Consider the following 25,277-nt stretch of genomic DNA (forward strand, 5'->3'; position numbering starts at 1 on the left):
CATTGACCAATGAAAAGGCTTTGAAATTAATAAATATAAATTTGATACAGATTTCTACAATGAATAATGAGAGAAATATAATTTTCTAGGTTAGATTCTCTGTAAAAACAGTAGTAACAGAAAAGAAGCAAAGTAAGAACACCAACAAGCATACAAAAATGTAATTCTCCATCTTTGGAGATGGCAGGTGTTGCCATCACTTTACCATATGCTCAGAGGCACATGTTACCAAATTCTTCCAAGCTACACAGGAAGTGGATTGGACTGTGAAAGACCAACCCAAATTGTGTTTGCACTTTGACAAACTTGTGTAGTGGTTAAAGTGTTGGACTATGACCTGGGAGACCAGGGTTCGAATCCCCACACAGCCATGAAGTTCACTGGGTGTCCTCGGGCCAGTCACTGCCTCTCAGCCACAGAGGAAGGCAATGGTAAACCACCTCTGAATACTGCTTACCATGAAAACCCTATTCAGAAAGTATGGAACTTCATCTTCTGCTACCAGTTATATAATCAATTTGATTCCTATATTGACCATTTGGTGATGTCCACGTGTACAGTTGTCTTTTCAGTTGCTCAAAAAATGTGTTCGCAAGAAACAAATTATTGGCTTCACAGAATTCATTAACCTTTCTCCTGCTTCATTTCTGTCTCCTAAGCCCCATTTCCCCACAATTCCTAGTTCTTCTCTGTTCCCTGCTTTTGCATTCCTGTCCCCCGTGATCATCAGCACATCTTGTTTTGGTGTGTGATCAATTTCTTCCTGTACTTCTGCATAACATCTCTGGAACTCCTCTTCTTCTGCGTTTGGCATCGGAGCGTAAACTTGGATGATGGTTATGCTAATAGGTTTCCCATTTAATCTAATTGATATCACTCACTCAGACCTTGTGTTATAGCTCCTAATTGCTTTTGCTACATCACTTCTCACTATTAAAGAAACCCCATCTCTTCTTAATTTCTCATTTCCTGCATAAAATATTTTGTAGTTGCCTGTTTGGACTCTCCTTTCACATCTGAGAGCTTTCTGCTATAGGGCGGTCTAGAAATGTAATTAAATAAATAAATAAATAAATCTGCCTCTGGACTCCCTTTCAGCTTTGACCCAGCTGCATCATTAGTCACAGCTCTACTGGTACTTGTCCTTTGTTCTTCCCCAGTAACTCATTGAGTGCCTTCTGACCTGGGGGTCTCATCTTCCAGCACTATCTCATGTTGCACTTTGGATACTCTGTTCATATGGTCTTGTTAAGAGGTATTCAGAGGTGGTTTACCATTCCTTTCCTCAGAGTTTGGATGCATCTTAGTGTGGTGTCTCAGCTTTGACCATTCTGCCTTGGGTGCCCCTGCTAGGAGTCTATCTGCTTGGTCTAGACTCCTGACGGCATTATTCTCAGCTTCTTCAATGCTCTCAAACCCCCTCACGACGCTAAGGTGTGCATCCTAGAGGGGGCTAATATAGATACAGACTGACAGATCTCCGCTTTTGTTGAAAAAGCATAGTCTTCAATATGTGCCTGTCTGATGTGTAATGGAAGGGAGTTCCAAAGGGCAAGGGCCACCCCACTAAAGCCCCAAGTCCTGCTTCAGATTCGTTGCCACATATGGAGGCGGCCACATTTTTAGCAGCGATAATCGACGCTAAAGGTGTGTTTGCGCATCGAATCAGAAATTATCGAAGCCTATTTTTGCGCATGCTCAGCAGCAAACACCAGAGCGGACGGAGAGTTTTACTTCACGCTTCAGCAAGCGCAATCTCTGTTGCCTACTGCGTCTGCGCGTTGTATACAATGACTAAGGAGCAAACGGACAGGAAGTGAACCGGAGAGTTTTTCCGCTGCCCGTGACAGCTGTGGTTAGCTGCGCCTGCGCAGGGAGCTGTAGCCCGGAAGTACTTCTACATTGCCCGTACTCCGGCTGCTGGAATTAGCCCCTGCATGCTGTTGTTGAAGACGGTTCTTCCCTCAACCCTCACGACAGCTCTTTTTCTTTCTACGCCACCATGTCCCGAGGCTCTAGCGCCGGGTTCGATCGGCATATTACTATATTCTCCCCCGAGGGGCGTCTCTACCAAGTAGGTGAGTATCTTGCAGGAATCGCTCCGTCATGGCCCAGCGCCCCTCCTTTCTTTTTCTCAGTCGGACGAGGAAGGGAGGAGAGAGCTCAATCATAGGGAAAGCCGCCCGCTTTTTTGTGTAAAGTTGTGGGGAAGATGGATCATATGTTAGATACGAGAAGCGGCACATCTGCTTCTCCCATTGCCACTTCCAGAGAGACTGCATGAAACGTGGTTCCTTTCATTGTATACAAATATGGGGCGCTATAATATGCTCCTTCGTGCAAGACATGCGGGCATCTTGTTGTAAAAGAAAGGCAGTATTACGCAGCGAAAATACTGTCTTTGTTTAAAAGCGAAACCGAAACAAAGATGGTCCAGTGCAAGAGCCTGAGGCTTGCAAAGGAGACGGGTTCGTATAGTATTGCATAATAATTGCTAACCATTTCATGACAGAGTTGGACTAACTGAAATTTTATCTCTTGTACAACTGCTAAAGGTCCTGCATCCTTTACTTCCTTTGTATCCGATCACCCAGTTTATTACAAATGTTACAAATTTGTAATTGGAACATGGAAATTAGGATAGTCAGATGTAATTGCTTTCAACAGGCTGTATACTGCCACTTTGTTTTTTTTAAAAAAAAGGCAGAGTCCAGAAGTTTTTATAGAGAGGACAGAGTAAGTGTCAGCCTTATGATTAACACCAGAGCATTTTAGGATAAGTAAGTTAATTCCAGTGTCTGGTAGTACAGACAAATACATCCTATAACTGGAATCTGAGAAATGTAAAATTGTAGCAGTCTAGATGTCTCAGATGTTAGATAGAAATATGAAAAACTAGTGCATGTTAGCATTGATTTAAAGTAGTATACCACTTCATAGAAAATAGTACTGAAGACATGAGTAATTGGAGTTTGTATCTAAGAACTGCTAGATGCTGCTATAGCATTATTGCCAAATCTCTGACTATGCTTAATGTACTACTTAGAGTATGCATTTAAGGCCATAAACCAGGGTGGCCTTACATCAGTCGCTGTTCGTGGAAAGGACTGTGCAGTTGTTGTCACACAGAAGAAAGTACCTGTAAGTAGCAATATCTTGGCAAAACTGCAGCATGATCATTTGATTTCTTCTTGATTATATGCTTGGCTCCTTGTTGATCCTTAATTATTAACTCTGCTCTTAATTCTCATTAATGGAAAGTTCTCTGGAGCATACATGTAAGCACATAAAGAACCAGTCTTGGAATTTTTGAGAAAATACACTTGGGTAAGACCCAATTCCCTTGCAGAGTGTCACAGCTTTTCCAGAGCCCATAGCCCAAACCAGGACACTGGGGAATGTTTTCTTAAAATTCCTGAGTAGTGGCTAGACTGATCCTGGTGACAATCAAGGTCTTGAGTTTTTGTTTTTGTTGTTTAAATAGAAACCTCATTGATTAAAATATTGTTTAAAATTATTTTCCTGTTTTCCCTATTAGGACAAGCTACTGGATTCTAACACAGTGACTCACTTATTCAGAATAACTGAAAACATTGGATGTGTAATGACAGGAATGACAGGTATCAAAATTACTCTCTTAGATAGCACATGTGTGATGATGTACAGTGTTGATATGGAGGCAGAACTTCAGACTTTTTAATAGCAAGTGAATTCTAACACGGCTGAGGTTATGGTCCCAGAAGCATTGGATGTAGTCCTGCCTCTGAAAGTAAGCAGGGCTTACCAATTCCTGGATGTAAAACCTGCTGATAGCCTAGTGTGTACTGCACAGAGATCCCAGGGAGGGGAGAGAGTGGGATAAATTCTTTCATAAATTCATACTGAAGGAGGTATAGAGGTAATATGTCAGATTAGTTTTGTATTCAGATTTTAAATAACTTTTTGTCTTGCAACTACATTTTCTGCATGAAGTATGGGAATAACTTCAGTTCTTTTTTAATGTCAGCTGACAGTAGATCCCAGGTGCAGAGAGCCCGCTATGAAGCTGCAAACTGGAAGTATAAGTATGGCTATGACATTCCAGTGGATATGCTGTGTAAAAGGATTGCAGACATTTCTCAGGTCTACACACAAAATGCTGAAATGAGGCCTCTTGGCTGCTGTAAGTATAGTGAAGAAACCATAAGGCTGAAATATTATGGACATTGAATCAGTGGAGTATTGCTATGTATATGTGTTTAGGATTGGGCTGTAAAGGATGAGAAAGAGGTCAGTGAAATGGTATGGCTAGCATAAGAGTCATGCTTTAACATCAGCCTAAAAAACCTCTAGCTTTCAGGCTTATTATTAGTGCTGTCTGAGAATTGCCTAATATGATAGCTACTACAGGAGAGAAGCAATTTCTTCCTCCTTTTTATTGGGTTGTGTCAGACTTCACTTTCCACGGACACGAGAGACATTTGTACCTGCTGGCAGAGGGTTTCCCACCTACCCAATGACTTCCTTCCCGTAACACCACCTCCCAAATTGTTACTGTGGGTCCCCCAACCCCCCAGAACAATGAAGAAGGTGTGCTGGAGGCTGCAGGGAAAGGTGGAAAACTGGCAAAAGTCACCTCCCCTCCTTTTGTGCCAGCAGGAGCATCCATTAAACAAAACTCTGCTCTGGGGCTGCTTCTGCACAGGAGCAAAATCTGAATCCAAGTCATTCTGCTTCTCTGAGCATTTGTGTGTGTGGTGATGGTATTTGCAAGCCACCATTAGAAGCATCTGGAAAGATTAAACCTTGCAGGAAAATCCTGCTGCCTTTTCAAGGGTCAGTGTATGTGCCTTTGTCTCGCATCCTCCCCCCAGGAAAGGAGAAAGTAAATCTCTCATGTGGACCACGCATGCTTTGTGTCTCTGGAAAGAACAGAACTAAGCTCATTGCAGCTTGTCATCAATCAGCTGCCTGTAGAGTGCTCAACAGTGGAAGCAATAATTACATTTGCTGAATCTGAGTTGGAAGAGAAGTACACTCTGCATGCCAAGAGAGTTGGTGAAAAGAATTCCAAGACGCATCTGAGTATGTGCTCTAGATTATGAGACCTATCAACCATCATTATCTCAGTCTTCCCTGGATTTAGAATTGCCAAGATGATTAGATTGTGCAACATATTTGCTCAGCTTTTGCCAGTACTGCACAAACTTCTGTTCTGCACAACCTTCCAGTTGTGACTGATAATATATGCATTTGAAAAGCATTGAATGAGATCTGAAGGTTTAAAGTACATTGAGCATTTATTGAAACATTGCATTCAAGTTGGGTTTTATGCTTAGAGTACTTTCTGTATGCCCTGCTTATTGAGACATGGTCTTCTTGAGATTAAAAGCTCTAGGGATCTGAGTTCAGGTGTTGCAAGATACTCTGTGGAAAGTAGTTCCAAGCAATGCAATTTCATTCTCAATCTACTTTCAAATAATGTAGGACTGTAATGTAAGATGTTTTTCAGATGTTCATGAAGGGCTTACTTTGCTTTTGTTCCTTTCAATTTTTTTCAAATTTGAAAGTTAGCATTTTAAGTAATACAGATTTTGAAAAAAGAAATATATTACAAATAACATATTAAGAGAATAGTTTCACCTTAAAATTGGCATGGGGTTGAGGACCTGCAGACATCTATACTTTCTAAGAAGCAGGGGGCCCTATCTTTAATGATTTAATGCAGTGTTGAATCCACAATCTAATGCAGTTACTTTAAGACATTTATACACTACTTAATCATTAGCATTTCTTAATCACTGACAAGTAACATGTTGTCTGTTGTGCTGATATGAGTGAGTCTTCCATTCATGAGTTGTGCATAGAGGTCTACAATTCTTGGCTGGCCAAGCCAAAAATTGTCAGCACCATCTGTCAACCTCCCCATTCCCTTCTCTTCGGGCAAGCCCCAAACCAGCATTTCCGAAATCAAAGCCAGTGGGGAGCATGCCAGCCTGGATGCAGCACCATCCTACATTCCTCCCCCCAGCTTACCTTACCTAAAAGAAGTCTGGGGAGCCTCTACTGTTGAATGCTACTCAAAGGTTCCCCAATCATTCTGCGATAGGGTTGCCAGGCTCAGGGCCTGAGAATGATTCTGTATCTTTAAGAGAAGAGAAAATTCAGCCAAGTGCAGGTTTTCTTGCAACACTGTAATAGGAAAAACCACAAGGTGAAATTGGTTTTTCCCATTACTGTGTTGCAAGAAAACCTGCACTTGGCTAAATTTTCTCTTCTCTTAAAGGTACAGAATCATTCTCAGGCCCTGAGCCTAGCAACCCTATAAATCTGCCACCTGTTCATAAAGTCTAACAACAAAAGCAAACATAGGAAGTTGCTGTCTTCACAACTCCGAGACTTCCTTCCAGCTCTAGAGCTGGGGAGTTGGTGAAAATCACTGTGCAGCTTTGAAGCTGGGGGGAAGACAGGCTGCTCATGATAGTTGCCAAAGAGCTGTGCCACACTCCAAGGCAAGCAGATTTGTTGAAGCTGAATGATGCATGTTTTGCCTGTTAGAGTAATAATGTGCAGAACTTTGACTAGAATCAGGTCCTTGGAGGAGAAATGAGAATCCCACTCTTTTTAAAAAATATTTTTTCCCCCCAAGGCATGATTTTGATTGGCATTGACGAAGAAAACAATCCTCAGGTGTACAAGTGTGATCCAGCAGGATACTACTGTGGGTTTAAGGCCACAGCTGCAGGAGTCAAACAGACAGAATCAACTAGCTTTCTTGAAAAGAAAGTGAAGAAAAAATTGGACTGGACGTTTGAGCAGACAGTGGAGGTAAGTCAGGTGTATAACAAACTTAGGTTGCAATCCAGAACAGTTGAGAGAGTTCTTATTTGAGTTTGGTGTGGTACAGCAATGTATGTTTTCTTCTCTATTGTCAAAATGTGTGAAGTTTCCCTTTTCTTAATGGTGGGTAGGTTGGAGTAAACTTGACTCGTGTGATTTACTGTTATCAGTGCGTGTGTGTTAAGGCTGTTGTGTGGAAGTGTCACAAGTTTGTGTTCCATGAAAAGCAAAAAATCCTGCTATGCTGTCTCCTAACTGCTATCTTAATTTCATGCAATATATTGCTGATAATTTGTCACATAGGCTTTAGCGGGAGATGGGGATTGAACTCACTGGCAGAAAAGCATTTGGTAGTTCTTCTGATGTCTGTAGTTTTCTGTTGTCCTAGTCCTTGCTAATATTAAAATGGTAAAGGCCTTGGTATTCCTAGGTATCCAGTTACTGTAGTCATGCCTATGTGGCTGGCTCATTGCGTAGGCAATAATGCTAGAGGTTAGTGGCCTGTGCCTTGCAACCTGTTCATAAAGTCTAACAACAAAAACAAACATAGGAAGTTGCCTTATAATGAGTAAAGCCATTGGTCCATGTAGCTCAGTACTGTCTTCACTGACTAGCAACAGCTGTCTCAGGTTTCAGACTTTCTTGGTCCTACCTGCAGATGTCAGGTAAAATTAGCTTTTTGGGGGTGAGGGAGGGAATGGGAAGAGCTTTTTCCACAGTTTCAAGGTATTTTTTCTTCCTGGGTCTTCACATCTCTACACTAGCATCATAGTTGTCACGGGTATGTTTTAAGCAAGAGATCAGTGGGGCTGAGCCTCAAAGGTATTACATTTTAAAACAGGTTGGTGCTTCAGATGCCCACTTCTTCCTTGACTGATCTTGACTGATCTTTTCTTTGTCAAACAGTGCTTTGACAACATTGTTAGCAACACCCCAATAACATGCTGAATTTATCTTGAGAAATATAAGTATTTGGGATTCAACTAAACATGCTTTCCTCTTGTTTTTATTCTTTACCAAGCTCATACCAATGGGAATATTCCCTTTAAATTTTTTATATTGTATGTTTTAAAGGTATAAACGCTTTTAATATTACATTTGCTTCATTGTGATCATATTTCTCTCTGAAATCATCTCAGATAACTGCAGAAGAGTCTAGTTTTCATTCCTACAGTGCTTGCTGAGACTTGGCAACAGAAATTAATTAGTGATCATTGCCTATATCCCTTGGGCTTTTCTGCAAATTCTAACCAGAATAATTCACTAACAGGCAAAAAACACCCTGCAGTTTAAGAACATACCTATAGCCAACAGATATTTCTATCAAACTTTAAAAGCAGGGAAATTGGGCAGCTGAATGCACCAGGGGAGCAGGAGACCTGACTTCCTCTTAGATATTGTACTGCCCTAAAAAGGTGAAGGTGTCCCCGCACTTGTAGTGCGAGTCGTTTCCGATTCTTAGGGTGACGTCTTGCGACGTTTACTTGGCAGACCGTATATATGGGGTGGGATTGCCAGTTCCTTCCCCGGCCTTTCTTTACCCCCCAGCATATGCTAGGTACTCATTTTACCGACCACGGATGGATGGAAGGCTGAGTGGACCTCGACCCCTTTTACCGGACATTCGACTTCCTCCTTCTGTTGGAATCGAACTCCGGCCGTGAGCAGAGCTTTCGGCTGTGTTACCGCTGCTTTCCACTCTGTGCCACCGAGGCCCTACAAATCTGTAAAAATGCAAACACAAGTTGATTTGGTCTTTCACAGTCCAATCCAATTCCTGTGTAGCTTGGAAGAATTTGGTAACTTGTGCCTCTGAGCATATGGTGAGTGGTGGCGACACCTGCAATAAGGACCGCATCTCCAAAAATGGAGAATTACATTTTTTGTATGTTTTGTTGGCGTTCTTCTTGCTTTGCTTCTTTTCTGTGTTGTTACGGTTTCTACAGAGAACCTAACCTAGAAAATGCCCTATTTTTTAAAGTTTGATAGAAATATCCTATAGGTACGTTCTTAAACCGCAAGGTTTTTTTGCCGCTTAGTGAATTTCTCTGCTTTTTAATCTGGGAGGTAAGAAATGGCATCCTGCTGAGAATGGATTGATCATTTGCATGCTTATTGAGTTCAATGGGATTTATTCCCCTGCAGTCATGCTTTAGGATTGGTGAAAATTATCACAAGAGAAGAAAAGGGAGGGGGAGGGAGGACTGGAGGTGGGAGGGGTTGAGTGGAGAGAAGGAGGGGAGGACGAAGGGAGGAGGAGAGGAGAGGGAGGAGGGGGAAGGGGAGGTGTGATCCTTTACGTGCTTATTGAGTTCAATAGAATTTACTCACCTGCAATCATAGTTAGGATAGGCGAAACTGACCATGGGGAGAGCAGGAGAAGTAGGAGGGAGAGCTGGAGGGGGGAGGGGAGAGAGGGAAAGGAGGGGAGAGGGAGGCAGGTTTGATTATTTGCATGCTTATTGAGTTCAGTGGGATTTACTCCTGTGCAGTCATGCTTAGGATAGGTAGAACTGACCTGGGGAGGGGGAGGAGTAGTGGGAGGGAGGAGATGAGATTGGGGGGTAGGCGCAGGGCAGAAGGAAAGCCCATTTCCTTTCCAAATGGAAAACATTGTTAACAGTATTGGGGGGGTTTCAGGACTTCCCCCACCTTTTTATTCTACAGCAGACATATGTAGTCTCCCACCCAAATTTAAACCACAGCTGTCACTGGCCACATATACACCAGACCTTTAGTCTGCTTTAAACAGTTATGGCTTCCCCCAAAGGATCTTAGGAAATGTAGTTTGGCTACTGAGAGTTGCTAGGAGACACCCTATTCCCCACACAGAGCTACAGTCCCCAGAATTCTCTGGGAAGTGGGGCTGACTGTTAAACTGCTCTGGCCACTGGAGTTCTGTCAGGGGAAGAGGAGTCTCCTAACAACTTGCAGCACCCTTCAAAATTACACTTCCTGGGATTCTTTGGAGGAAGCCATGACTGTTCAAAGTGGAATAAATGTCTGGCATGGGTGTGGCCCCCTGATTAGCCAAGTCAAACAACTGTGAGTCTGGCATTTAGAACACTGACAGTTGGTTCTTACTGAGTATTCCTGAATTATCATAGACTTCAATGTTACATTTCTTAAATGAATTAAAAATCAGCCATGCATTTTTTAACTTTTAAACTGCAGAAGATGAAGGTCAGAGTATGGGGCAAGGTCAGTAATAGGATTACAGGTACTCTCTGAACATTGCTGACTTTTAATTAATTTCAATCAATTAAGAGACCACTGACAGAAAAAAGTCCAACTGGGGTCTGTTTTGTAAGATTATTTTTTGAGATGAGCTTATGGGAAGCAGCAGAATGGCATGGGGAATATTTTTAATTTAACATTGCTGAATGTGAAAAATCCATGCTAGCTATAAAATTAAATCTGAAATCTTAACTTCTTCTATATATATGTTGTGCCTTCTGGACAGTGGTAGCAGAATGGCTTACTTCATACTTGTTCATGCATGTCACGGAATCATAGAAAATGAGAGTTGGAAGGGGCCTATAATAGCTCTTGAGTCCAACCTCCTGGTCAATGCAGGAATCCAAGTTAAAGCATATCCAATACATGGCTGTCCAGCTGCCTCTTAAAATGCCTCCAGTAGTTTTTCACATCTTGTTATGTCAAAGCAAAGCTGAACTTTGAAATAAAATGCCTTATGGCTTTTTTGTAAAAAAAAAAAAATCTCAGAATTTTTTCTACTTGTGTTTAATGTATAAAGCTGGCTGTATGAATTTTTGGATTGCCTTTGAGCTATATCCTTCAGAATTCCATAGAGCAAATGCAAGACAATTGTAATCTTGGTACTTCTGCAAAGCTGCTGCTTGTGTATATATGAATAACTCCCTTTCCATCATAATATGGATGTTTTTCTTTGATAATGGTCATAATGGAGTGACAAGGGATTTGTTTAACCTCCTCAAAACAAGTAAATTTTTATAATTAATTGGAACAGTAATCCTAATTATTAGGATTAAGCTGTTACAAACGTGTTTTAGGGAACCCTTCCTTACATCTGTGTTCTTACTGTGAAGGTATTGAGGACTGCTAGTATGTAAGATGGGCTGCTTTCTGAGGAGCCCTTATTAGTCTGTGGAAAGAGGGTTGAGCTTGAGCCTTGGTACAAATGCCCTGCTAAGGCAAGAACTGACTGAATGACCTTGGGTAATTGTTTCCCATTTTTTAAGGCTGCAAATCTTATGCAGCAGATTAGTTGTAGTTTTGACAGAGGGAGAAATGTTGACAGCTCTACTGAGCTTTTCTTTGGGTTCAGCTGTAAATCAAAAGAAGCTGAACAAGAAATTCACAAGAAATGGCACCTGGTTGGCCACTGTGAGAACAGGATGCTGGACTAGATGGGCCACTGGCCTGATCCAGCAGGCTCTTCTTATGTTCTTATGTTCTTAAATTGCATTTTCAAAATCGCAATAAGCCTTACAATCAATGAGCATTTAATAAATATTCCAAAATGGTAAACCTGCCTACCAGACAGAAAATGTGTGTATTACCTCCTCCCACCCGCTCATTATAATGGCTACTTCAAAACTGGAAAGTAATAATTTTAACAGAGTTGCTGTTCATCATAGTGTCAGACTTGTAGCTTTTTCTCCATCACAACTGTCTTTACAAATTGGTAGGCTTAATCATCTACTTAACTTACCAACAGAGAAGCTTAAAGTGTGCTAGAACTTTGCAGCATTTGAGATACACTTAATTCAGCTTTACATGAAGGCAGCATAAACTAACAGAACACTTGGAGAAAAATAAGCTTTGAATGTTGAATTAATATTTTAATTTAGATGTTATATGCTGTGTTTCTAACATGTCCCTGTATATTTCTATTATAGACAGCAATAACCTGCCTCTCTACTGTTTTGTCCATTGACTTCAAACCTTCTGAAATAGAAGTAGGAGTTGTTACGCTTGATAATCCTAAATTCAGGTAAAGAGATGAGTGACTGCAAAGTCTTGTGCACAACTGTTTCTTTTTATAGAAAAAGTTCAAGTGGTTGTAGAAAAGGTTATTAAGGTTGTATCCCCTGTGTACCCCCCAAATCTGTTTTGGGGTTTTCCCCAACCCTCTGGAGCAGATTGGTGGGGAGGGGACCTTTGAGAGGAGAGGGAAGAGCAAGTTTGTTGTGCAAACGAAAGGCCAAATGGGAAGATTTAGTTGGGTACAACCCCTGGTGTTTTCTACTCTCTGGCACTAGAGTTTGGAGCATTTTGTTTTATTGTATACAATTGCATGGATAAGTACATGTGCCTATAACCACTATTTAGGGGGCAGGGGCAGGTACTTGAAGAGCTATCTTCCTGGCATATTATGTTTCCTAGAATATGCATTGTCTGTACATGCTATTAAACTTAACAAGTGAGTCTCAGTCAGGATAAAGTAGGGATTAAAGAGATTTAAGGGTGACATGTAGGAAGCTATAAATGTATAAAGTATTCTAAGAAGTATGGTAAGCAAGGGGTTAGGGTTGGTGAAAGAAAGAAAGAAACAAAAGGACCAGTAATGAAAGATTGGTGAGAAATTTTAAAGGGCCAGTGAGAGTTTGTCGAGCGAAAGTGTCACAATGCCAGCACCATGAATGGTAACAAAGTAAGGGCATCAGTTGGGAGAGTTTGCAGCCTTGAACAAATATAGTATGGTACTATATTCACAGAATAACTGCCACTTTACCCTCTTCTAATTTATAAATATTACTAGATACACAGAATTGGTTCCTTACTGTTACTACTTTGCAGACATGTGGAACACTATTAAGATGTTTCTTAATAGTGGCTGATAGGCAGTGCTTTGAAGGGAGGGCAGTTTTTATAGGCTTTGGCTTTCCTTAGTAGATGGCTGTAACTGGCAGTTGTCACTGACTTGCCTTTCTCCTGACATGGGGAGGAGCAGGATTTCATTGGAAGTTCTACTGGGCTTCAGAAATGCTTGGAAGCAGGAAGTCTCTTGCTTCAGAGCACCACAAAGCCCAGTGCAATTGCTGACATGAGCAGCTGCCCTTCTCCAAGACTTGCAGGCTCATCCCTGCAATTGTTCTGGGCTTCAGAAGAGCTTGGCTGTTGCTCTTTCCAAAGTACCTGTGAAGCCTCCCAAAAGAAAAAGAGAAAAAACCTCAATGGTATCAGAAAATATAGTTTTATAAAATAGTAAAATTCCCTTATGGGTGAAATGCCCATGTTTTGGAGAAGGTCTTCAGGAGCACAAAGATAGATTTCCTATTATGACAACATTTTTCAAATGGATTTTCTAATTGTGCACATAATAGAGCTATTTGAGGTGAAAAATAAACTTGTTTCTATTATTCTCATCCTAGGATCCTTACAGAAGCAGAGATTGATACACACCTTGTTGCTCTAGCAGAGAGAGATTAGCTGTATTTAGAATTCCTTATTCTGTGACTTCAGGCCAGAATGTCTGGTGCAAACAAACTTCTTAATGGCTCTGGATTATGGGCTGAAAATGGAATGCTCACTGTCTGATGTATTTTACTCTGTACGAATAAAACTGAGGTTTTCAAAGCTTTGTCCTCTCTTCATTGCTCAATATTGAATCATACGATGTATCAAGTTGCTATGACTGAATGTACAGTGTTTTGTAGCCATTCCTGCAGTAGGCACAAGTAGCAGCTTTGGAAAAGTACTTTCAGAGATAACTGGGAGTGCATGTACTGCTATCTTTACACCTGTCCAACTCTTAATAGCCATAGTAGATTAAAAATGGCCTTTCTTTCTGCTATTGGAAACTAGGCAGAAGATCTTGTAACTTCTCCACAGTTAGCATTAAATAGGTCAAAGCACAATCCTGTGTGTGTCTGCTCAGAAGTAAGCCCTACTGAGTTGACTTAACTTACTACCATGAAAAGCTAAATAGGATTGCAACCTCAGTGCGCCTTAATGTGTAGTGAACATCCAATAAACAAGATATTTGGATGTGAATAAAGTTAGTATTAAATTAAAATCTGTTAAGAGAGAAAAGATTCTGAACTTATCAGCAAGATAGCATAGTATTCAGAGAATGATCAACATAATGAAGGTTAGTGCATGGAAGTTCTCCCCTGAGGAAAAATTAACAATGCCTGAGCACTGAGGATTCTAAATGAGTAGAATATGTTAAAGGACTGTACCCACTGACATATTGGGAAGCATCATACCTTTTATTTGTTTGCTGTCGTTGTGGACTGCTGCTGCCTTGTTTGCTGCTTGGGTCGTTGTGGCTGGGTCGTTCTCTCCTTTACCTGTCTGCCTTGGGCTGCGTCGTCGCCCGTCATTGTGGCTGGTGTCGTTGGCTCGTTCGTTTTTGCTGCGGCCAGGGTGTCATTGTTGCTGTGCTGCCGCCGCCGCCGCCACTACGTGCCGTTGGAGTTCTGGGTGCCGGGCCTGCTGGCCTGGGAAGAGCCCCGGCCTGTCGTCAGCGGTGAGAGTGTTGACGAGCCGGCTGGGCTTGGCGCGTGACGCGCGGAGCTTGGGGCGCCGCGGTGAGCCTGGCCCCTGTGGTGGTGAGAGCATCACGGAAGGGGTCCAGGCTCACAGCACAGAGACGTCGCGTGGAGCGGTTGGGGAGACGGGGAGAGACTCGGCTGGGGAGTGGAGAACGCTGCGTGGAGTGACGTCGGTGGAGCGAGACGGTCGGGGTGTGGAGAACGCCGTGGAGGCTCAAACGAATGCCCAGGGGCCATGTAGCAGCCCGTCGGTGGTGAGAGCACTGACGGGGCTGGTTGGGCTCTGGGCGCGTTTTCGGACAGCCTGGCGTGGAGTGACGACTACGAGAGACCGCCGCACGGAACGGTTCTATCATAGACATCCTGGCCTGGCGGTGGTGAGAGCACCGCAGGAGAAGGCCAGGTTGTCGGCGTGGTCCGGCTGACGGCGGCGGTAGGAGAACGTATGAGGGACATTTCCAGCACTGCTGACGATATCTCCTGTAGTCAAGGCTTGTTATGGAGGAGGGTTTTTAATGTTGTTGTTTATTGTTGTTTTTTGGTTGTATTTAATTACTGCTGTTCGTCTGTTGGTTGTTGTGTGAATGAGATTGAGTGGATGTGTGTGAGTATTTGTGTTGTTTGTTATTTTTAGTGTTTGTCATATTAGATTCATTTTAAGATGTGCCTGGGAGAACATACTCCGGCCCTAGTAAGGGGATTTTCGGGGGCCCCAATTAACGTAGTGACGGGTAACGGGAGGTATGGTGTTGGGAGGAGAACGTGCCAGGTAAGGGGAACTCGTCCCAGACAAGTTGTGTCTGTGCCTTGTTCTGGTTCTCCTCATATCCACCGGATTGTTGGTTGTACTGTCAGCCAGCCATCAGATCTCCAGGTGCTGCTCTTAAATGCGAGATCGGTTGCTAATAAAAACCCCCTTATCCACGATTTGATCATGGAGAAAGGGGCTGATCTTGCGTGTATTACCGAAACCTGGGTGGGCGAGCAGGGAGGAGTTGCTCTCTCCCAGCTTTGCCCACCTGGGTACTCGGTGCAGCACTGTGGTAGATCTGAGGGCCGGGGAGGTGGGGTTGCTGTGGTCTATAGGAGTTCTTTCTCCCTCACCAAGCACCCTGTCCAGACGGCGACTGGTCTGGAATGTCTTCATCTTGTGCTGGGCCAAGGAGACAGACTGGGAATACTGTTGGTGTACTGCCCACCTTGCTGCCCAACAGCTTCCCTAGCTGAGCTGACAGAGATAGTCTCGGAGGTGTTGTTGGGGTCCCCCAGACTCGTGGTACTGGGGGATTTCAACATCCATGCCGAGGCTGTCTTGCTCGGGGCGGCTCAGGACTTCATGGCCTCCATGACAACCATGGGGCTGTCTCAAATTGTTACTGGCCCGACACATGTATCAGGACATACTCTTGATCTGATCTTCGCCACTGGTCATGGAGATGGTGATCTGAAGGTGGGGTATTTTTCATCTACTCCATTGTCATGGACAGATCATCGCTTGCTGAGTTTTAGACTCACGACAGCCCTTTCCCTCTGCAGAGGTGGGAGACCTATTAAGTTGGTCCACTCCCGGAGGCTTATGGATCCTGAAGCTTTCCAGAGGGCTCTGGGAGTTTTTCCGGCTGATAGCACTGGTGCTCCTGTCGAGGCCATGGTTGATCTGTGGAATACAGAGATGACCCGGGCCATTGACATGATCGCTCTGGCGCGCCCCCTTCAGTGCCGAACTCATACAGCACCGTGGTATACCCCGGAGCTGAGAGTGATGAAGCAAGAGAGAAGGAGGCTAGAGTGCAGGTGGAGGCGAACTCCTGACGGATGTAATCATTCCTTGGTAAGTGCTTCCACTAAGTTGTACATAAAAGCGGTTAGGGCGGCAAAAAAGTCTTATTTTGCTACCACCATTAGATCATCTCTTTGCCACCCAGCGGAGCTTTTTAGGGTGGTACGAGGGCTTCTACATTCTGGCTCTCATGATACTAAGGAAACATCGGAAGCCCGCTGCAACAAACTTGCGGAGCACTTCCAGGATAAGATTGCATGCATCCGTCGGGACTTAGACTTTGATGTTATGACAGATGAATCCATTGAAGTGTCCAGAGCGTGGTCTTGTCCTTTATTATTGGATGAATTTCAGTTGGTGCAGCTCAAGGAAGTGGACAAGGTGCTTGGAATGGTGCGGGCGACCACGTCTGCTCTGGACCCTTGCCCATCTTGGCTAGTGAAGACTAGCAGGGCTGTAACCGCCGGCTGGGCCAGGGAGGTAATAAATGCCTCCTTGAGAGAGGGAGTAGTCCCTGGTAGTCTCAAGGAGGCAATAATAAGACCTCTTTTAAAGAAACCTCTGGACCCAGATGTTTTGAACAACTACAGACCGGTGGCGAATGTCCCTTTTTTGGGCAAGATTCTGGAGCAGGTGGTTGCTGGCCAGCTCCAGGCGCTCTTGGATGAAACCGATTATCTGGATCCGTTTCAATCCGGTTTTAGGTCCGGTTTTGGCACTGAAACAGCCTTGGTCGCCCTGTATGATGACCTTTGTCGGGAGAGGGACAGGGGGAGTGTGACTCTGTTGATTCTCCTTGATCTCTCAGCGGCGTTTGATACCATCGACCATGGTATCCTTCTGGGGAGGCTCGCGGAGTTGGGAGTTGGGGGCACTGCTTGGAGTGGCTCTGCTCCTACTTAGCGGATCGTCGCCAGAAGGTAGTGCTTGGGGAACATTGCTCGACACCCTGGACTCTCCATTGTGGAGTCCCTCAGGGGTCGGTTTTGTCCCCCATGCTTTTCAACATCTACATGCAGCCTCTGGGTGCAGTCATCAGGAGTTTTGGAGTGCGTTGCCATCAGTACGCTGATGACACGCAGCTCTACTTCTCCTTTTCATCTTCCACAGGTGAGACTGTTGATGTGCTGAACCGTTGCCTGACCGCGATAATGGACTGGATGAGAGCTAATAAACTGAAACTCAATCCAGACAAGACTGAGACACTGTTGGTGAGCTCTTTCCCTGCTCAGATGGTGGATGCTTATCCTGTTCTAGATGGGGTTACACTCCCCTTGAAGGTTTGTAGTTTGGGGGTCCTTTTTGACCCTTCCTTGTCGCTCGAGGCTCAAGTGGCCTCGGTGGCACGGAATCCATTTTACCACCTGCGCTTAGTAGCCCAACTACGACCCTATCTGGACAGTGATGATCTCGCCTGGGTTGTTCACGCTCTGGTAACTTCTAGACTGGATTACTGTAACGCGCTCTACGTAGGGCTGCCCTTGAAGACTGTTCGGAAACTTCAGCTAGTGCAAAATGCGGCAGCCAGGCTGTTGACGAGGACCAATCGGTCTGCGCATATAACACCTGTCCTGGCTCGCTTGCACTGGCTACCTATTTGTTTCCGAGCTAGATTCAAGGTGCTGGTGTTGACCTATAAAGCCTTACACGGTGTGGGACTGCAATACCTTGTGGAACGCCTCTCCCGCTATGAACCTACCCGTTCACTTTGTTCAGTATCTAAGGCCCTCCTCCGGGTACCAACTCACCAGGATGCCCGGAGGACTGTTACTAGACCTAGGGCCTTTTCTGTGGTGGCCCCCGAATTATGGAACAGCTTACCGGAGGAAATACGCCTGGCGCCTACGGTTCTTTCTTTTAGGCGCCAGGTTAGACCTGGCTATACTCCCAGGCATTTTAATGTTTAATGCTTTATGTTTATGTTTTTAGTTTAATGTGTTCCTTTGTTACTGATTTTATTCTATAATGTATTTTAATCTCATTTTGTACACCGCCCAGAGAGCTATTAGCTATGGGCGGTCTAGAAATGAAAATAAATAAATAAATAAATAATAAGTGCTTACATTTTATCTGAATTTCTGTTTCTTCTAGAGAATCTGACTCATAGCTGCTGGCTCTTGTATTTCCAAAAGAAAACTTTTCCATGTTCTGGAACTTTAGATGTTTGTTCAAGGCACAAGCCTAACCAAACTAGTTTGCAAAAAATGTTTTCTATTACCACATCAAGACAAGTTAATTACAAATATCTTCCCCATGGTTGGTATTCAGTGCTAGGCCTGCTCAGACCCATTGAATTTAATAGATATGACAAACTTAGGTTTGTTAATTTCAGTGTGGGTCTACTTTGAGTAGAACTTAGTTGAATACAACCTCTTCAATCTTTTTTTTTACACTATAGCTTGATAAAGTTCTGTATAGTATGAGAACTTGCACACAGTGTTGTAAACTTTTATCCTATGAAATAAATTGCTTTACTGTCCCTGTGAAGTTTAAATGGAATAATACAGCTACCAGTTTTGGTTACCATTTTGCTGCAAGTCGCATTTTCAAAGCCACGTAATGAAAATCTGCAGGTAAGGGTATAGTTGCTTTTGAATCTTGTAGAAATGTATTATGTTAACCATACTGACTGACAGGAAACTGAACAGATTCCACAGTTAAATGCACATAAGTCGTTAGCTAAGTGTAAAGGCCTAAATTGTGACAAAGCTGTTAACACATACATCTTAAATCAGCTTCAGAGTATGCAAAACAAGAGGAAACTTGTGCCACCTTAAAGTTTAACAAATTGATAATGGCAGAGGCTTTTGCCCCACACAAGAAAGAATGAGGGAAAACCCAGAACATTTTGGGAAGGGATTGAGGAGAAGGAGGGGAAGTTCTGTAGTGCAAGCTGATTTCTGCACTAGTAGGTTGACTTCATTGGATGCAACCAAAAGATATGAAATAATTCTGGATGTGGCTTCTGTTGAATGTTATAAATTTCCAAGATGAGTCAAGGGTCTTTGTATTTTTGTGATTAAATTAGACAAAAATTTTATGCGAAAAGCTTGCATGGTAATACAGGGGGAAAATAAGCATACAGAAATTATTGAATACCAAAGCTCCTCTTCAAAGTCTTTAAAGAAATTGAAGGATCCTTCTGCTGAGTTTTTGTTCCCACCTTCATATGTCACTATTTCCTGAATTGTGGGGAGTCTCAAGAAAGTGATGCAACAATTGACCTTTGAGCTTAAGCTGTTTGAATGTATAGTCTCAGTAATAAAATGTTAAAACTTTTATCTTTTCCTAACCAATATATGTGACTATATTTCATTTTTCATTAGGTAAATACAACTTCAAACATACAACTTGTACAAATCACAAATGAAAGTATATCCTATAACCGCAACAAGATCCTTAAGTAAATTAATTAAAATATCCCTTGCATTAGTTTATTCATGCAGTTTATTCCAAAAGGGCCCAAACAATTGTGAAAACCATATTTCCCCCCGGTTATATTTGTATCAAGTGACGAAGCTTTGCCATCTGTGCTCTTTTTTTTCCATGTTTGCTTTAACCATTCTTTAATAGATATAATTTCCATTTTCAGTTCCTAATGTAATTTGTTGTCAACTCTCTGTAGCCCAACAAGATGGTCAACAAGAGTGTATAGCAGACTCCCCACCCCACTCATCTTTTTAATTACAACTAATATTTCTTGAGAGAAGTCCACCATTTTATGAATATCATCAACATGGCTCTTGTGTTCTGTGGTGTGTTTTTAACGTCTATAAACCATGTTAAAATTGTTATGATTCAATTTTAAATTAGTGGGTACTTTGTACAATCCTACTTTGAAGTAAGTCTACTGAGTTCTCTGGGGCTTACTCTCAAGTAAGTGAATAGGTTTATAGTTATAATACCACATTGCCCCTACAGTTGATCTGATGTATTCAAGAATGCTGTTGAAACCCAAAACAGTAACTTAACTATATGTAATTTTGTCAAAGCTATCCACCCCATCATTGATTTTTATTTTGCTCCATTCATCAGTATTGGTTTCTTTTATTACTAGGATAGGTAGCAAGCACAATTTTTTCTGTTCTGTAAATGGCTGTTTCAGAGTGTATTTCCTTAAAACCCTAATTTCTAGAATCCTGTCACATGACGTGTTACACCTCTGAAAGCACTAAAACTGGATTTTCAACAGCAATATACTTCCAAGCTATGAAAGATAACTATTGGCCTGTTATCCAGGTATGCCTGTCCACTCCTGTGGGTTACCCTTTTATCTGTGAATCAAGAGAACTTGGAACAGAAATAAACTCTCTGTTCTTCTAAGTGAACACTATGCAACTGTCTTAGTATTCAACAAGCAATAGTTAAAAACCTGAACTGTACAGCGTATTGCTCAGCATTGTTTGTCTGACTATTGCATAGAATTCACAAATGGCAATTAAATGTTGCTGCCAAACCAGCGTATCTAGTGTGTAGCTTGTGTGTATAGAGGGATGAAAGCCACTTCCTCTGTGCTGAATCTGATTGACCAGCTTAGTTGCCTTAACTTTGCTCAGAGCAGTTTTCCTTCTTGAGATGGGAAAAAAATCCTAGCAGTCAAAGAGCAGCATTAACCAGTCTGAGAGAATGTTTTCCATAAAAATCCAGCATATATTAAACTAAATCTAGTTTTGCAATTGCTTGCCTACCTATCAAGTAGCAATAACCTATGGTTAAATGTTTAAATATTGCATTTCTGACTGGTTTAGATTTAATTATAACCTAGAGGGAATTCCTACATTCGGTGTTTATACAATCAGCACTCATGTCCTATTCATGAGCTTTGGACATAATGTCTGAAGCTAGGCTAGAACACACAAGTCTGGCCTGTTTAGAAGGAAGCAGTGTAGTTAATTTCAAACTTAATTCAATTCTGCAAGTAGTAAAAACTCCTTAAGTAGTGAAAACTGAGTTGTGCAGCAAAAGAGTAATTTTCTGTGCAATATTACCCATATTTGCTATTCTAGGCAACAGATTTTTCTTGCAGCATAAAAGTTTTAGACTCCCGTGTTGTGATACAACTCAATCTGCAGACAGTGTACATGAAAATAAAGCTACTGTCATATCATTTAAAAGCCTGTTGCTAATGTTGTGGAATCATAAGCACATTCATTAATCCAAAGGGTTCCAAACTGTGGTTTGTTGACCACCAGTGGTCTATGAACTTTGTTCAGGTGATCCGTGGCATGTCTGCGTTAAATATTCATATTGATTTTTAATTGTATTTTTATTGCTTTTATTTCTTGTATTGTATTGCACTGTATTACAGTTTGAGTTCTATGGAATGAAAATTGTAATACAGCAAAATATATAAAAAATAAATTAATAAAATTACAATGAAAATCAAACAGCATCTAGCACAGAGCATTAAAATTGCTACAATAGGCAGAAAAATCATTGTGGTCTGCTGAGACTACTGATAATTTTCAACTGGTCCATGAGGGAAAAAAGTTTGGGAACTACTGATGGATCGCAATCTTTGTGTGTCCTTTTTTCTATTTCCTCAGTGGACCCAAATTTGATTCCCACGTATCTAAAAAGAAACCAAGTGGCAACTAAAATATTTCTAAATGTATTTGTTTTCCAGTCAATTCTCTTCTCAAGTTCATCTTATGATTTTGAATAGCAGCCTCGTATTTTCAAGGTTTTTGAATCATACTTCCCAACAGAACTGTTTCCTGAAAAGGGAAAGTGACATAACAGATGTGTGTCATGTACCTCAGCCATACATATTATATCTATGTGAAACAAATCGGTCAAGGGTGGGGAACTCCCTCACCTCCCATGGGCCAAGTTTGACTAGTGGGTGACGCTTGCCCATCTGTCAACCACCTGACATTACAAAGATGTCAGGGGACTCATTTTTGCATATCCAGTTTGAAATCAAACCAGATACTGTCCTAACTGAAACTGACTCAGACATGACAGTGGCTTTTTCTCTTTTTATTAAAGTAATAGATAGCTGCAGTGCAGAGCACCTCATGTTACTAGCTACTCTTTCTAGGAACTCAGCATCTTTCTAGCACTAGCTAAGCATGACTTCTCAACTCCTAGATGTTGACTCAGCAACCTCCTGCAACCACTTAAGTAGGCTGGGAACTCACATGCAGGCGAAGATTCCGCCTTAGCTGGGTCTGTTCAATTTCCCATTTCAAGTGCCTTCGAGTGCAGGGCGAAGGTGGTGCTTCGGTCAGTGTTTCAGCCTCCCCCTCCAATGGACGGGGGCTGCTAAGTGTTGGTTCAGTCAGGGAAGGCAATGGTGCAACCGGCGGGGAAGCGTCTGATTGGTCAGGTTGCATCCCCACAGAGGAGTCCAGAGTTGCGGGGACTGAGCTATGAAGGGCGGGTGTCGGGGCACTCTCTAAATCTATTCCATTGCTTGGCCCCTCCCCAAGCGGTTCATTCCAGTCCAGCTCCTCATCCTCTGTCTCGCCTTTGTCCATCCACCCCCTCCTGGCAGGATTCATGACAGATACCATGATCATGGGGGCTTGTGAAATGCATTACAGAGGGATATGCAAGACCCAAGAATCAATATCTTTACCTGCCCCACACCAGATGTCATATATAACATCAGGTTATGGGGCAGGTGGGCAAGGCTTGACCAAAATGGTTTTGCGGGCCAAATCAGGAAATCTGTTAGGCCTAATTAGGCCTATCAAGTGGAGGTTCCCACCATTGCAATAGATCATAATGCATTCTTATGTGGCCTTCAAGACTTTAAAAGTCCAACACCTTAAAAGGGAGTAGAAAATTATATAAGAAAAGCCTGCTGGATCTGGCCAGTGGCCCATCTAGTGCTGGATCCTGTTCACAGTGGCCAACCAGACGGCCATGGGTAGCCCGCAGGCAGAAGCTGAGTGAAAGAGCACCCCTACAGTTTCCAGCAACTGGTATTCAAAAGCATACTCCCTCCAACTGTGAAGGCAGAGCATAGCCATCATGTATAGTAGGTATTGATAGCCTTATCCTCCATGAATATGTCTAATCCCCTTTTTAAAGCCATCCAAATTAGTGGCCATCACTGCTTCTTGTGGTGGAGAATTCCATAGTTTAACAACTTTATGCACTGTGTGAAGAAGTACTTTTTTTGTCTGTCCTGAATCTTCCAGCATTCAGCTTCATTGGATGTCCACAAGTTAAGTACTGGTATAAATGTTCCATGACTCTCAGCTGTGTGCAAGCCTTCCATTACTCTGTTTGTTCTTCTGTTAGGACCAGTTCTGAATCTGATGCAATTGTTTGGAACAATTCCCACAGAAACGCATACATAAGAAAAAGGTCTCACTGTGAAGTAAGTCATCAAACTTGTTGCTCAAAGGCTGGAACAAGCTACAGCTCACAAAATATTCCAACTTTGCACAAGTTGTATGACTGATCAGTTCCAGCAAAACATCAGCAACGTATACTAACTCACAGGACGAGGACATTCGAAAGCTATATACAATGTATGCAGATCTAGTGAAGGGCTTGTTAGTATAATGCACTATAAATATTATCAAACATCCACATTTGCTATTTTCTTCTCTGCCCCCATCTTCTCTACTTGTCCTTCCTGTCTTGAGGCAATGGTTGGAGGCTATTTGTAGATTATCATTATATTGTTATGGACCTTTCTATCCTACACTTCCTCCAAAGAAGTTCAGGGCAGAGCACAAGGTTTTCCACTTCCCCTGTCTTTTATCTTCACAATAATTTTGGGAGGGAGGTTAAGCTAAGAGATAGTGACTGGGCCAAAGTCACCCAATGAGTCTCCCATTTCTTAGCCCAAATACTCAGTCTCCCTACTGTTTCATCCTAGGTTTGCAAGATATAATGTGACATTGCATGACTTCTTGCAGTCCCAAGGCTGCTATTGGCTTTATTTAGACCATGGAGAAATATCTCATTCTGACTTTGCGGGTCCATATACAACATCTGGTCACGTTAAATATCACAAGCATCTAATTACCTCCAGGACTTTCAAATAGCACCTTGCTGATGCATATACATTAAAGTCTTGGAGATTTTTGCTGAGAACAAAAGATACCTGCTGCTTACAAAATAGGATATTACATCAGAACTGGTTCTCAGTCTGATGAAATGCTCATGGATTAACTTCTTGCATCTTTTTGTCAAGCACTAGCAAGAAATTACTTAATTTATCCCCACTTGCTAAAAGAATTTTGTCCCAAACTGTTGCAGCAAGAGCTGCAACTCCAAAGAGGAGAATATAATGACATTTTGCCTGAAGAAATTTTTATTGCACTATAATGTCCAAGTGATTGCATTTCTTCACGAGTCAGCACTGAAAAGGAGGAAGGAGCTCATGTTCTGGGAATTCCCCAGTTCAGCAAAGGCCTAATTCTCACAAAGAGCATACAGGGGTGGGGTGGGGATCTGCAGATGGGGGGCTCACATAATTAAATGCTTCTCTGTAGGAAAACAAATCCCTGCAGATACAAAACTAGCATGTTAGGGAGAAAGACGATACTAAGCCTCTCCTTCTTATAAAGGCTGACCACCTGCCAGTCCATTCAAATTTCCTTGCTATCTTCTGCAACCCCTTCTCTTCTGACTAATTGTTGTTGAGTTAACATTCAAATAGCTTTTTCATTCATTACAATCCCATATGGTGGTCACCAAATACTGTATCGATAAGGCTGAACATCATGGGGGGGGGGCTGTGCTATGCATGTACTAGGACAACTGTGCGGGAAATCTCTGCATCAGCTCTACAGTTTCTAGTGGTCATTGGTGCTGCTATGAAGATCCTTCATATTGTTGCACACCACCCAATCTCTGAGCAGTGAAAGATCTCCAGGGTTTGGTTTCTTGGAAAGAAAGTCAGTGGAGAATGTGGTGTCTTTTAGGAAAAATGGTTTTTATATACACACATTCCAGCCTGAGCTTATGATGGAGGGGTTCAAAGCATTAGCAGTCCAATAGATCTTGCTTTTCCATCAGGCTTATAGAAGGCATCCTGAAGCCATTGTGCAGGGAGCAGGCCTCTTTGCGTGTCTCCAGGTCCCAGCCTTTCCTCTGATTCTACTAAAAACATAAGCCTCTATTTTGGCCACAGGAGGGGGGGCTCTCTTGAAGAGTTTCAATAGCAATAGGATCTCCATGGCCCATTTGCCAGTTAATGGGCACTTGATAGACCCATTAGCCCACCT

General features: G+C 42.5%; 1 protein-coding gene across 1 annotated transcript; it reads left to right on the forward strand.

The window, feature by feature from the left end:
- The first annotated feature begins 1,814 nt into the window (after positions 1 to 1,814).
- On the forward strand, positions 1,815 to 13,383 carry PSMA6 (proteasome 20S subunit alpha 6). The gene is made up of 7 exons (XM_061611659.1): positions 1,815 to 2,078; positions 3,047 to 3,141; positions 3,539 to 3,620; positions 4,007 to 4,162; positions 6,629 to 6,807; positions 11,703 to 11,797; positions 13,179 to 13,383. The coding sequence occupies exons 1-7, from the start codon at positions 2,003 to 2,005 to the stop codon at positions 13,234 to 13,236; spliced, it is 741 nt and encodes a 246-aa protein (XP_061467643.1). The 5' UTR covers positions 1,815 to 2,002; the 3' UTR covers positions 13,237 to 13,383.
- Positions 13,384 to 25,277: the final 11,894 nt, after the last annotated feature.

Source organism: Rhineura floridana, chromosome 2, assembly GCF_030035675.1.
Source record: "Rhineura floridana isolate rRhiFlo1 chromosome 2, rRhiFlo1.hap2, whole genome shotgun sequence".
Taxonomy (NCBI): Eukaryota; Metazoa; Chordata; class Lepidosauria; order Squamata; family Rhineuridae; genus Rhineura; species Rhineura floridana.